Consider the following 15345-nt stretch of genomic DNA (forward strand, 5'->3'; position numbering starts at 1 on the left):
AAATGCCAGGGTACTTTTGGCTGAACAAAGACAACTTTCAGGTGTCAATGACTGGGTTAGAAAGGAAACTCTATCAGGGTTACTGCCTTGATTATTTTAACACTCCTGGCAGGAATATAACTCTAAAAGTCTGATTAGGGTAAGAACTGACTTTTCTCCTCAAATTACTCACTGTAATTTGATGAACAAGTTAGAATGATTGCACGGCTTAAACTATGTAGCTTCAAAGTCAGGAATTGCTCTAGCAAAGTTTATTTTTTTATTTCGAGATACAACATGGGTAACAGGCCCTTCTGGCCCAGCGAACCAGCGCTGACCATTCACAGCCGTGTGACCAATTAACCTATGAATCCCTATTGTCATTGGGATGTGGGGAGGAAGTACACAGGGAGAATGTACAAACTCCCTACAGACAGTGGTAGAATAAAACAAAGGTGTAAACCCCTTACCCCCAGCCCTGCAACAGTGGAGGTGGGCAGTGGCAGCAGTTCGTTACCTAAGCTCACTTCTTGTTTACTTGTGGTCTAAGGACAGAGGCTATCAATACCATATCTGGTTATTGTGTTGTAGCTGCAACGTCATCAGCTGCAATTAGTGAAACTTGCTTGCAGGAGAGACAAGACTGACAACTCAATATTTCTGGGTTCCGTTGTTCAAAATGCGATGAAACGAGGGATTAAAGGAGGAAGGGTGGCATTACTAGTCAGGGAAAATATCAAGGCAATGCTCAGTCAGGGCGGACTGGAAAACTCGTTTAGTGAGGCGTTACGGCTGGAACTGAGAAATAAGAAAGGTATGACTACATTACTGGGACTATATTACGGACCACCCAACAGTCTGAGGGACTTTGTAGAGAGATTGCAGACTGTTGAAAGAACAAGGTTCTTACAGTGGGTGATTTTTAACTTTCCACATTGACTGGAACTCCCATACTGTAAAAAGACTAGATGGGATAGAGTTTGTTCAGGAAAGTTTCCTTAATCAGTATGTAGAAGTTCCAACAAGGGGGAGAGTGTGATACTTGATCTGATAGTAGGGTATGAGACAGGGCAGGTGACAGAAGTTTATGAGTGAACACTTTGAAACTAATAGCATTGTGATTACTAGATGCAAACTATGCAAAAGGACAGGTCTTGTCAGCGGTTTGAGATTCTAAATTGGAGAAAGGCCGATTTTGATGGTATCAGAAAGGTGTATATATATTATCATAGAATAGTATCAGGCAAGTGTGGCTGCTTTCTGTCAAAGGTGTACTTGATAAGCGGGAGGACTTCAAAGGTGAAATTCTGAAAGTACAGGAGTCCACACGTGAGACTGCTTACCGAGTTAAAAGCCCATGGTATTACAGGAAAGTTACTGGCATAGTTAGATCATTGGCTTATTGGTAGGAGGCAACCAGTGGGAATAAAAGGATTCTTTTCTGGTTGGCTGACAGTGACTAGTGGTGTTTCACAGGGGTCGGTGTTGGGACCGCTTCTTTTTATGCTGTATATAAATGATTTAGATGATGGCTTTGTTGTCAAGTTTGGAGATAAGAAAATTGCTGGAGGGGCAGGTGGTATTGAGGAAACAGGCTGCAGATGAGGAGAATGAGTAAGAAAGTGGCAAATGAAATACAAAGTTGGAAAATGCATGGTCATGCACTTTGGTAGAATAAATAAATGTGCAGACTGTTTTCTAAAAGGGGAGAAAATCCCAAACATCTGAGGTGCAAAGGGGACCTGGAAGTCCTTGTGTCGAACACCCTAAAGGTTAGCTTGCTGGTAGAGCCGGTTGTGAGGAAGGCAAATGCAATGTTAGCATTCATTTCAAGAGGTCTAGAATACAAGAGCAGGGATGTGATGCTGGAGGCTTTATAAGGCAGTGGTGAGGCCTCGCCTAAAATATTGTGAAAAGTTCTGGTTCCATTTAAGAAAAGATGTGCTGGCATTGGAGAAGGGTTCAGAGGAGGTTCACAAGGGTGATTCTGGGAATGAAAAGGTTATCATATAAGAAATACCTGGGCCTGTACTTGCTGGAATTTAGAAGGATGAGAGGGGATCTTATTGAAACCTATTGAATGTTGAAAGGTCCAGACAGAGTGGATGCTAAAAGAATGTTTCTCATGGTGGGGAAGTCTAGGACAAGAGAGCACAGCCTCAGGATAGAAGGGCATCTATTTAAAACAGATGCAGGAAATTTCTTTAGCCAGAGGGTGGTGAATTTGGGGAATTTATACTCAGATTTATAGACCAGGTCGTTGGGTGTATTTTAGGCAGAGTTTGATAGGTTCTTGATTGGACGTGGCATTAAAGGTTATGGGGAGAAGGCTGGGGAGTGAGGCCGAGGAAGGGGAAAAGGATCAGCCATGATTAAATGGTGGAGCAGACTTGATGGGCCAAATGGTCTAATTCTACTCTTATGTCATATGGTCTTAAAGCTTGTATGTGCCTGTCAGAATAAAAGGTAAAGATAACAGATGTAGGGACCCTTGATTTTCAAGAGATATTGAGGCCCTGGCTAAAGAGTGGGGGGGGGGGGTGGTGGGTTGGGGGGAGAGAAAGATGCATTTGCAGCTAGGAACAAATGAGGTGTTTATGGAGTATAAGAAATGCAAGTGAACACTAAAAAAAGTCAGGAGGGCTAAAAGAAGGCATGAGATTGCCCTAGCAAACAAGGTGAAAGAGAATCCTAAGGGATTCTACAGATATGTTAAGAGCAAAAGGATTACAAGAAACAAAATTGGTCCCCTGGAAGATCAAAATGGTAATTCATGCGTGGAGCCAAAAGAGGTGGAGGAAATGTTAAATGCATTTGTTTTTGCATCTGTAGTTCCTCAGGAGACAGTCTATAGAAGTGAGGCAAAACGGCATCAGCTTCATGAACTCTATAGAGATCACAGAGGAGGTGTTTGCTGTTTTGAGACAAATTAGGGTTGATAACTACCCAGGGTCTGACAAGGTGTTCCCTCAAACCCTGTGGAAGGCAAGAGCATAATTTACCGGAGGCCTAGAGAGATATTTAAATCAACCTTAGCAACTGGTGAGGTGCCATATGATTGGAGGATAGCCAATGTTGTTCCACTGTTTAAGAAAGGTTCTAAACATAAACCAGGAAATTACAGGTCAGTGAGCCTGAGATCAGTAGTGGGGAAGTTACTGGACAGTATTCTAAGAGACTGCATGTATAAGTACTTGGATACACATAGATTGATTAGGGATAGTTAGCATGGCTTCCTGAATGGTATGTCATGTTTAACCAATCTTTATAGACTTTTTCCAAGGAAGTTATCAGGAAAGTTGATGAAGGCAGGAGGAAGTTGTCTGCATGGACTTTAGCAAGGTATTTGACAAGGTCTTGCATGAGAGGTCAGAGAAGAAGTTTCAGTTGCCCAGTATTCAAGATAAGGTAGTTAATTGGATTAGACACTGGCTTTGTAGGTGAAGCCAGAGAGTGGTAGTAGATGGTTGCCTCTGACTGGAGGCCCATGATTGGTGCTGGATTGTTGATTGTCATCTATATCAATGATCTGGATAACATGGTTAACTGGATCAGCTAATTTGTGGATGCCATGAAGATTGGAGGTGGTGTAAACAGCGAGGAAGACTATCATAGCTTGCAGTGAGATCTGGACCAGCTGGAAAAATGGACTGAAACATGGCAGACGGAATTTAATGCAGAGAAGTGTCAGATGTTGCACTTCGGAGGACCAACCAGGGTAGGTCTTACACAGTGAATGATAGGGGATGGAGTGCCGTATGACAAAGAGACCTGGGAATACAGGTCCATAATTCATTGAAAGTGGCATTATCGGTAGATAGTGTCATAAAGAAAGCTTTTGACACATTGGCATTCGTAAATCAAAGTATTAAGTACAGGAGAATGGGTGTTATGTTGAAGCTGTATAAAACGTTGGTGTGGCCTAATGTGGAGTATCGTGTGCAGTTTTGGTCACCTACCTACAGGAAAGATGTAACTAAGGTTGAAAGAGTACAGAGAAGGTTGTTGCTGGGTTTGGAGGACCTGAGTTATGTTGAAAGATTGAATAGGTTAGGACTCTATCCCGTGGAATGTAGGAGATTTGAAAGAGGTATACAAAATTGAGTTGCACAGATAGGGTAAATGCAAGCAGGCTTTTTTCACAGTTTGAGTAGGACTACAACTAGAGATCATGGGTTAAGGATGAAGGGTGAAAAGTTTGAGGAATATGATGAAACTTATTCATTCAGAGGGTCATGAAAGTGTGGAACTAGTTGCCAGTGCAAGTGGTGCATGTGAGATTGAATGCAACATTTCAGGCAAGTTTGGGTAGGTACGTGGATGGTAGGGGTACAGACCCAGTGCAGGTCAATTGCAATAGACAATTTAAATAGCTCTGGATGCATTAGATGGGCTGAAGGGCCTGTTTCTGTGCTGTACTTTTCTATGGCTCTGTGAGGGAGGTCAGTAAAGACACCAAAGAGAAAACATTTTCAAAAGCAGCCACTTGAAAATATTGATGTGGGATGAGATGAAGACATTATAATGCATCAGTGAGGGAGAGAGTTAACTTGGACGTTATTCCAGGAGCAGTTGCAGACTTCATGTTAGGTGCAAAACTGGAAATCCAAAAGGCAGTGATTCTAGTCACTGTTAACAAAGAGAGTATGAAAGCTTATGATTATAGCGAATAGTTAAGAGAATTAACTGATGGGGCTAGGAAGAATCATATAATTGGATAGCTAAGGCGTCATTCCTGTTTTTGCTCAATATAGAGGGAGGGTCATGGCCATCTATAAAATGGGATACTTCCCAGTACAGGTTATCAGCTGTGTCTATGCTGTTCACATGACTACAGAAGATTCAGTCTCATTCACTGATGGGAGTGCGGTGTCTAAAAGATTATAGTAATTTTGTCTTGGCATGGTCTGCTACTGCAAAATGACAACTTTTGTGTCACATGAAGCAGTAATAATAAAACTTGATTCTGAAAATACAAGACACGAGAGCTTATCTGCAATTGGCAACATTCGCTCAAATTCCAAAAATTTCACATTAACCTTTTAAAATGGATTTCCAAAATCCAATTCTACACTTTTTGAAATGTATGCACTTTATTTTTTCCATCATCAGTGTAGCTTTCCAATTAATAGGCTGACAAAATATTTTACAATGGGAAGTGGATGACAAAACTTTGAAGCCAATTTATTACGTTATTAAAAGCCTTGCAGTATCACTTTTGACTCTGTTCTGTTCCCATAAGGCAATGTTACTTTTATCTATCTAAAAGTTACCCAGAACTATTTAATTGTATTATAACTAATTTGGCTGTGTTCATTTCTAACTACTCACCTTGGATGGAAGGAACCATGTCTTTACCTTCTGACTACTTTTGGGTCATGGTTCATGTGTATCAGCAGGGCAGCTTAACTGTGCTTGTAAATTACGGTTGTTTCCTGATTGTAGTGTTAGCCTTTCAGATGCATGTTGTAATAATTGTACCAGTTGTACTACTGGGAAATAACTAAACTTTTGGTTAACATGTACTTGGAGTGTTGTGAGCAGCTTTGGGCCCCTTATCCAAGCAAGACAAGAATGTGCTGGAAATGGAGAAGGTCCCAGGAGGTTCATGAGAATGATTCTGAGAATGGAAGGGTTAACATATAAGGAGTTTTTTGATGGCTCGAGGCCTGTATATGCTTGAGTTTAGGAGAATTGGGGGGGAATCTCACTGAAACCTGTCGAATAGTGAAAGGTCTATAAAGAGTGAATGTGGAGAGGTTGTTTTCCATAGTGGAGGAGTCTAGGACCAGAGGGCAGAGCCTCAGAATAGAGGAACATCTCTTTAGAACAGAGATGGGGAGGAATTTCTTTAATCAAAGGGTGGTGAATCTGTGGAGGCCAAGTCATTGGGTATATTTAAAGTGGAGATTGATAGGTTCTTGATTAGTAAGGAAGGGAGAAGGCAGGAGAATGTGATTGAGAGGGATAATCAATCAGCCATGATTCAATAGCAGAGCAGACTGGATGAACCCAATGATCGAATTCTGCTCATATGTCTTGGGGTCTAACATCCAAACCAAATGTTCTTCATTTCACATTCATTATGAAGGGTTTTGTACAGCTCTAAGGACTAGCGAAGATGACAGAATACACTCCCACTGATAAGTGCTTAAAGACAGTAATAATGAAACTGAAATCAGATCTGACATTAAGAAATGAAGAGATTACACAAGTCAGCATCATTGTATATTTTTAGTCAAGGTTCTGCAAACATCTTGCAAAATTATTGAGAATTTTTTTTTGGCAAGAAGAGTTATCAATACAAGTATAGTTTATTTCCACAGTGCAATAACATAACAAGCTGAAATATTTTTTTACAGGTCTTTGATCTTAACTGAAAGAGTGCATCGTAGTGCAGTAAGTTTTATCACAGACTGGCAATAGCTTGTACTACACCTGTACATAACTACAGATTTACTGCAGTCTACATTCAGTATTCAAGGTTTTATCATAGCAAGTATGCTTAATTCCAATGAGTATGAATAAATTAGTAGCCTTCACCAGGCAATCCACAACCATAAACCATTCATTCTAATAAAGAACCAAGCAAAGGAAAAATCTCTTTTAATAAAACTATTCTGAAACTTGGGCTCTGTAAAAACTTAAATCACTGAAAGGTAGAACAGCGTTGATAAACAACAAGGTAATTGTTCTTTATTCTTTGTTTGACAATGGGGATCTGAAACTGTTCAACAGGAGGAATAGATACATTGTGCTAGTTCATTCAAGAAATGAGGCCACAACTTAGAAAATGGCTATGTTCCTTTAAGTAAATAATCAACAACTCATTCCTGTGGATGAATGAAACCTACTTGAATGGGGTATAGTGAGGTACTTGGCTGAGAGACATTTAGGTAATTTCTTTTGATTCAATAAAGAATTAACAGATTAAAAGTGATGAGGCTGCAAGTGATAAGAGTTCCATAGTTTCTAGCTACCTGAGTTGCATTTTAATATATAATATCATGACTCCTAAAAAAGTACTATATATCATAGTTTCTTGCTAGATTTTGTACATCTTCAGAGGTAAACTCGGTGCTCTTCATCTGTAGCAAACTGCTAAAGAGTTCTTCCACTTGATTTCTTTCTTTACCTGCAATCACTGATGCAATCTGCACAAAAATCATATGAAATTAAGATCAGCCATAAATTACATGAGCAATTTAAATACAAGCTGTTAGCACCATCTATCCATTGCAATCTAATTTTATAAGTGAATTTTATAAAGCATAAAGTAACTTTGCTTTAAAAATATTTGAATGTTTTGTAAAATCATATTCAGTTTTGTGTACGAGTTCATCTTGTTACTATGATGGATGATGTTCCTTACCCTCTAATATTAGACTCACTATCTCCAAAACAAATGAACTAATTCAATTGATCATCCAGTTTATTAATCTTTCAAGACTGATTTTCTTGTGTCAAATTGTATAGTTTGGATCTGCTATTTCACGTGCAAAGAAAACATTACATTGGCAGGGGTGAAGCAGGTGTGACTTTGAAGGTGCAGTGGCCTTCATAAATCAAAATACTGAGTATTGTACAGGAGCTGGGATAGTATATTGAAGATGTTGGTGAGGCCTAATTTAGAGTATTGTGTAGTTCTGGTCACTTTTTGGCAGGAATAATATCATTAAGACTGGAAGAGGACAGAGAAAGTTTACAAGGATGTTGCTGGGACTTGAAGTCCTGAGTTATAGGGAAAAATTGAACACATTAGGACGATATTCCCTGGAGTGTAGGAGAATGAGGAGAGATTTGATAGGCGCATACAAAATTATGAGGGGTATAAATAAGGTAAATGCAAGCAGGCTTTTCCCACTGAGATTGGGTGAGATTAGAATCATGGGTTGAGGGTGAAAGGAGAACTTCACTCGGTGGTGAGTGTGGAACAAGCTGCAGCAGAAGTGGATGCGGGTTTGATTTTAACATTTAAGGAGTTTGGTCAACCACATAGATGGAGGAGTATGGAAGGTTATGGTCTAGGTTCAGGTCAATGGCACTCGGCAGAATAATGGTTTGGCAAGGACTAGATGGGCTGAGGGCTGGTTTCTGTACTGTAGCGTTTATTTTATCTTTCTTAGTTATACAGCACAGTGTAGGCCCTTCCAGCCCAAGCCACGACTTGTAACTTCCAACAAACCCAATTAACCTAATCAAGGGACAATTTACAATGACCAATTAACCTAAACTTTGGACTATGAGAGGAAACCGGAGCACCTGGGAAAACTGACAAGTTCCACTGGGAGGACGTACAGACTCGTGGAATTGAACTCTGAACTCCGGAATGCCCCGAGGTGTAATAGCATAGCACTCACTGCTATGCCATTCTACTTTGTTCTATGATTTTATGTAAAGATTATTCCCCTGGATTCAATGCAGCATAAAAAATAAGCATAAAGAACACAATAAATATATAAGATTAGCTTGTCTACATAGACTGATTGTACATAAAGTGACGCAGCATATAAGATTATCAGTACATAAGGTGAGTCTGACAAGGAATGACAAAGTGCTGGTTCTACTTTGTTAAGTGCAGGGGTTTCTTAATAAAGGGGCCACAGAATTCTGTAGTGTACTTTGGAATGGATTCTAATAATCTGCCTCCTAGCTAAACTAACTGGCTAGTAGTAACTCAGATTATGACTTAACAGCCGTACAGTGTTAGTGTTTCTGAGAACGTTTCTGTAATAGATTTCAGTGTCCCTGGGGTATACAGTATTTTATCCAGACCTTCTGATTATCCACTTCCGCAGATGCTAATCTTATTATTATTCTTTCTATTCTATTATGGGGTTTCTTCTCTCAATAGCTCTCTGTGTCTTATGCCTTTTGTTTTGATTTATTTTACCCTCTATGTAACTCAAGATCCAGGGACTCTAAATTTGCAAATACCAGCCTTAAAAGTTGTGAATCTGGAACTTATTGTCAGAGATGGCTGTGCAGGCCATATCATTGGCTATAATTAAAGTGGAGGTTGATAGGTTCTTTATTAGTAAGGAGTCAAAGGTTTCAGGGAGAAGGCAGGAGAATGGGGTTGAGAGATGGAATGGCAGAGCAGACTCGATGGACTGAATGGTCTAATTCTGCTCTTATGTTTTATGACCTTTTCCTTTGTTTACCATGAACTCCATGAATCCTCATTGATAGTTGCTTATTTATCTTCAGGTTACTACTTACAATCTATCTTTGCTAAAATACTTATTGGTCTGGTAAAATTTGATTTAACACAGATGATAATCATTCCTCCAAATGTGTCCTTTTCAATAAACTACACTGACTCTAACTACCCCAGATTTGTTCTACCATTGATATGTCTTCCACCAGCTCAGCTTCATTCCTCTCCACCTGATTGGACTCACTAACACAGCCTAGAAAAGTTCTCCTGAAATCAAGGAACTCAGCAGGTCAGGCAACATCTATGCAGAGGAATAAAGAGTCAATGTTTTGGACCAAGACCCATCATCAGGGCTGAAACAACTGTTTATTCCTCTCCATAAGATGCTGCCTGACCTGCTGAATTCCTCCAGTATTTTGTGTGTGTTGCTCTGGATTTCCTGCATCTGCAGAAACTCTTGTATTTCTAATTTGCTACTCCTACTGTGAAAGTCTCTTTGATGTATGCCTACCCTGAAAAAGCTTAAATCTTCTCTTTGATGAGAGTTTAGTGAGACCATCTCTGATTGCTCCCACTCGGTGCTATCTGCTGCACTCTGACTCTTCGACCGTGTGCTCACCCAGACTTGATACCACAGCCACATGCCCTTCCTGGGCATTTGTCTTTGCCCCATTTTGTTCCATATGATTTCCAGCTCTGTTTTTGGGCCTCCCAGTTTGGACCCACCAAGGATCCCGGGTACTCGTAATCGATAGACTGCCTGTCCTGCCGCTTCTCCCTCCGAATGAATTCCAATCCCCATTCCCAGTCTAACGTGTAGGTCCGTGGCCGCCTCTACTGCCAGTTTTGAAGAGCAACACCCCACACTGGAGTTCGGAGGATCGGCCGTTGTAGGTAGGCCGAGACCCTTGGACCTACCTGGAGAGTACCTGAGGAGGAAGGTAAAGCTGCGCAAGCACGGGTGACGTCAGCGGCGAGCGCGGGCTTTAAAAAGCGACCCACTTTCAGGAGCGGGCAGCGGAGTGCACAGGAGCAGAGTGCTGGGCTTTGGCTCAGTGGGCTTCGGAGCAAGAGGACTTCAGCAAGAAGCCTGCTTTTCATTTATTCTGACTAATCTGGGATCAGGTAATGGGGGAGACGGTTAGAGCAGTGGTGTGCTCCGTATGCAGTATGTGGGAGGTCAGGGTCAACACAGTTGTTCCTGATGACCACACCTGCAATAGGTGCATCCAGCTGCAGCTCCTATCAGACCGAGTTAGGGAATTGGAGCAGGAGCTGAATGAACTACGGATCATTCGGGAGGCAGAGGCAGAGATAGATAAGAGTTATCGGGAGGTAGTCACACTGAAAAGACAGGAGGTAGGCAAATGGGTGACAGTCAAAAGAGGCAGGGGGAGCAGACAGAGAGAGAAGAGCACCCCTGTGGCCGTTCCCATCAAAAATAAGTATACTGTTTTGGATACTGTTGGTGGGGATGACCTACCAGGAACAAGCTGCAGTGGTCCTGTCTCTGGCACTGAGGTTGGACCCTCGACTAGGAAGGGGAGGAGGGAAGAGAAGAGAGCGGTATTGATAGGGGATTCTATAGTCAGGGGGGCGGATAGGAGATTTTGTGGGGAAGATCAGGAGTCTCGGATGGTATGTTGCTTCCCTGGTGCCGGGGTCCGAGACATCTCAGATCGGGTGCAGGTTATTCTCGAGAGGGAGGGCAAGAATCCAGATGTTGTGGTCCATGTAGGGACCAATGACGTGGGTAGGATGAGTGATGGGGTCCTGCGTAGGGAATTCAGGGAGTTAGGTGCGAAGCTGAAGAGCAGGACCTCCAGGGTAACAATCTCAGGATTGCTACCTGTGCCACGTGCGAGTGAGGCAAGGAACAGAAAGATTATAAAGATTAATACATGGCTGAGAGGATGGTGCAGGAGGGAGGGCTTCAGGTTTGTAGATAATTGGGCTTTGTTCCAGGGAAGGTGGGATCTGTTCCGAAGGGACGGTTTACACCTGAACTGGAGCGGTACTAACATTCTTGCAGGGAAGTTTGCTAGTGCTTCTTGGGGGGGGGGGGGGGGGTTTAAACTAAATTTGCAGGGGGCGGGGATCCAGAATGCGAGAGGAAGAATAAAGGACAGGTGGGGACTACACGGTTCCGGAATATTAAGTGTGTAGTAGAGAAAGGTGAGGCGGAACAAGTGATAAGGGGGACACATGTACAGAGGGATGGTCTGACGGAACATGGAGTTAAATGTGTTGAAAGAATAAGTAAATTTAGGAAGGACAACAAATTTCTAGGGCCATATAGCCCGATGGGAGTTTGGGGAGCTGGGTTAAGCACAATAGGCAGCGATTCAAACAGAGAGAGGAGAAATGGGCTAACAATTCTATATCTGAATGCACAAAGTGTCAGAAATAAGGTGGATGAGCTTGAAGCCCAGGTGCGAATGGGTAACTATGATGTTGTTGGGATAACGGAGACATGGCTGCAGGGAGATCAGACCTGGGAAATGAATGTACAAGGATATACGTGCTATCGTAGGGACAGAAATGTGGGCAGAGGGGGTGGGGTGGCCCTGTTGGTGAGGAATGAGATTCAGTCCTTTGCAAGGGGGGACATAGGGTCAGGAGAAGTAGAGTCTGTGTGGATAGAACTGAGGAACAGTAAGGGCAAAAGGACCCAAATGGGTGTTGTCTACAGGCCACCAAACAGTAGCATGGATATTGGGTGCAAGTTGAATAGGGAGTTAACATTGGCATGTGGCAAAGGTAATGTCGCAGTAGTTATGGGGGATTTCAACATGCAGGTGAACTAGGAGAATCAGGTTGGTGCTGGACCACAGGATAGGGAGTTTGTAGAGTGCCTACGGGATGCATTCTTGTAACAGCTTGTACGAGAGCCGACCAGGGACAAGACTATTCTGGATTTAGTGTTATGTAATGAACAGGATTTGATAAGCGATCTTGCAGTAAAGGAGCCATTAGGAGGTAGTGATCATAATATGATGTTTTTATCTGCAATTTGAGAAGGATAAGGGTAGCTCGGAGGTGTACACTTTTGGTCTCCAGGGTTAAGGAAGGACATCCTGGCTGTAGAGGAAGTGCAGCGTAGATTCACGAGGTTAATTCCTGGGATGTCTGGACTGTCTTACGTAGAGAGGTTAGAGAGACTGGGCTTGTACACGCTGGAATTAAGGAGATTGAGAGGGGATCTGATTGAAACATATAAGATTATTAAGGGATTGGACAAGATAGAGGCAGGAAATATGTTCCAGATGCTCAGAGAGTCCAGTACCAGAAGGCATGGTTTGAGAATAAGGGGTAGGTCATTTAGGGCAGAGTTAAGGAAAAACTTCTTCTCCCAGAGAGTTGTGGGGGTCTGGAATGCACTGCCTCGGAAGGTAGTGGAGGCCAATTCTCTGGATGCTTTCAAGAAGGAGCTAGATAGGTATCCTATGGATAGGGGAATCAAGGGATATGGGGACAAGGCAGGAACCGGGTATTGATAGTAGATGATCAGCCATGATCTCAAAATGGCGGTGCAGGCTCGAAGGGCCAAATGGTCCACTTCTGCACCTATTGTCTATTCCATCTTGGTAGCCTCCAACCTGATGGCATAGACATTGGTTTATCTAACTTCCAGTAATTATTCCCCCTTCCCTTCCGTCTTCTTTCATCCCCTACTCTGGCTCCCCTCTCACCTCTCCTCTTCTTCTGACCAGCTTATTACCACCGCCATGTACCCCTCCCCATCCTTTTCTCCCATGGTTTATTCTCGTCTCCTATCAGATTCTTTCTTCTCCAACACTTTTCAACCTATCACCTCCCAGCTTCTTACTTCATACCCCTCCCCCACCCACCTACCGACCTCCTCATCTGACTTAACCCATCATCTTCCAGCTTGTATCCTTTCCCTCGCCTACCTCCTTATTCTGGCTTTCTTCCCCTTACTTCGCAGTCCTGATGAAGGATCTAGGCCTGAAACATCAACTGCTTATTGACTTCCAGAGGCGACTACCTACCCTGTGAGTTTTTCTAGCATTTTGTGGGTGTTGCTCTGGATTTCCAACATCTGCAGAATCTCTTCTGTTTCTGATTTCCTTTATAATAACCTGCCACAATAGATTCAACCCTTCCCAAGAGCACAAATAAATTGCAAGGTTGTTACCCCAGTCCTGCAGAGTATCCATCCCAACTTCTCAACAACAGCTGGTCCCAATGTTGTAGGAACTTAAATCACTGATTCTTGCACCCTCTTTCCAGTTACTCACCCAGATACAATATCTTCCAATTACAGCACTTGTTGCACTGAGAGTAGTTCAAAGATTATCTTTTCCAAATCAAAATACACTTTCAAAAAATAGTCCTATTTTAAAATATTAACATAGAACATACTATAGAACAGCAAAGGCCCTTTGGCCCACAATATTGTGCCAACCCTTTTACCTACTCTAAGATCATTCTAATCCTTCCCTCCTACATAGCCCATTATTTTTCTTTCAACCACCTAAGAGTCTCTGAAATGTCCCTAATTTATCTGCCTCCACCACCACCACTGGCAGGGTGTTCCCTGCACCCACCACTCTCTGTGTAAGATGTTGTTGGATCTTATGTTGACAGAATTTCTGCAGCTGTGACAGGAGACCCATGATGCTGGCACTATAGCGACTTAGGATCACTGAGTAGTCTGCTTGCACACGTATCTATGGACTCCCCTAAAAATACCACTTCCTTGAGCATTCTCATCCTACACTGGGGAGCCAAGCCAGCCATGGTGCTTTGGCCTTGGCTTAATGCTTTTCACAGAGAGCCCTCTTCCCCTACAAACACTCAGACCTGGTTAGGGTAAGATAACTGCATGTGTCTCAGTAGTGTAGTGGTTATGGCAACACTTTACAGCTGCCAGCTGCAAGGTAGGGGTTCAATTCCCACTGCTGTCTGCAAGGTGCTTTCACATTCTCCCCGTGACCTCGTGTGCTTTTCTCCACATGCTCTGGTTGTCTCCCAGAATCCAAACATAGAAAACCTACAGCACAATACAGGCCCTTCGGCCCACAAAGCTGTGCCGAACATGTCCCTACCGTAGAAATTACCAGGCTTACCCATACCCCTCTATTTTTCTAAGCTCCATGTACCTATCCAAAAGTCTCTTAAAGGACCCTATCGTATCCGCCTCCACCACCGCTGCCAGCAGCCCATTCCATGCACTCACTACTCTCTGAGTAAAAAACTTACCCCTGACATCTCCTCTGTATCTACTCCCCAGCACCTTAAACCTGTGTCCTCTTGTGGCAATCATTTCAGCCTTGGGAAAAAGCCTCTGACTATTGTTATGAGTGATGGACAGACCTGATGGTCAAGGGGGTGCAGAGTTAACTATTCCCAACCCCCCTCATCAGAACTACGAACTATTGCTGTTGCTATGCTGCTCATGAGAGAGAGAGATAACGCCCAGGCAAGAACATTTGCTACAGATAAGAGGGGAAGAGAGACTGTTGATTTACTGTATTATGTCTCTTCCTGGATTATTTACCTTCCACTACAAGGACTGTACTTTGCTTGTTAACATTCCTCAGGAGATAGCAGGAGTGGCCTGATTTGATGGACACGGTCATTCAGAGTTGATGGATAGCTGAGACCCCGTGAGTGGGGATAAAAAACAGGTCTGGAGAGACAACCTTCAGATACACCAGTGGACACTGACTGAGTGCTGGGAACCCACAGAAAGGTGGGGGTTTCGGAGACCGAACCAGGAGATCGGTCAGTAAAGCTTACAGTGTTACGGTAGGGCCGGTGGGGACTTGTGTGTGTGTCCACTCATGCCAGAGTGACGAGTCCACCACAGAAGAACGGTCTAGCTGAAGACCAGAGGGGTCATAACTGAATGGCCACAACGATACGACGGATTAAGAAAGCCACAAAAGGTTTGCCTGCCGCAGCTGTTGCTGTTACATCTCGCTCTCTCTCTCTCCAACGATTTCAATACAACCATAACTACTTCAGCATTTATGAACTGAACTAAACTCTATACTTTCCTATGACAATTCATTTAGCCCTAGACATCGATAGAGCTTGTTTATTATTGATTATTATTATTCCTACACTTTTAGGTTTATTACTGCTAACTTGTTTTATATGTATATTTGCATTTTTGATACTGTATTGTGTAGTTTACTAATAAACCACCTTTAGTTTGGTACCACCAGACTCCAACT

The 15345-nt window shown here is 42.8% G+C and overlaps 1 protein-coding gene across 4 annotated transcripts in view; it reads right to left on the bottom strand.

Annotated features, from left to right (window-relative positions):
• Positions 1-6194: 6194 nt before the first annotated feature.
• LOC140730713 (sperm-associated antigen 1-like) overlaps positions 6195-15345 on the bottom strand; it is a 147190-nt gene continuing 138039 nt past the window's right edge. For all 4 annotated transcript variants that reach the window (XM_073051546.1, XM_073051527.1, XM_073051538.1 and 1 more), the window contains one exon: positions 6195-7133. In XM_073051546.1, coding sequence (XP_072907647.1) covers positions 7005-7133 — 129 coding nt within the window. In that variant the 3' untranslated portion in view covers positions 6195-7004. The remainder of the gene's footprint in view (positions 7134-15345) is intronic.

The sequence above is a fragment of the Hemitrygon akajei genome, chromosome 1 (genome assembly GCF_048418815.1).
Source record: "Hemitrygon akajei chromosome 1, sHemAka1.3, whole genome shotgun sequence".
NCBI classification, from domain to species: Eukaryota; Metazoa; Chordata; class Chondrichthyes; order Myliobatiformes; family Dasyatidae; genus Hemitrygon; species Hemitrygon akajei.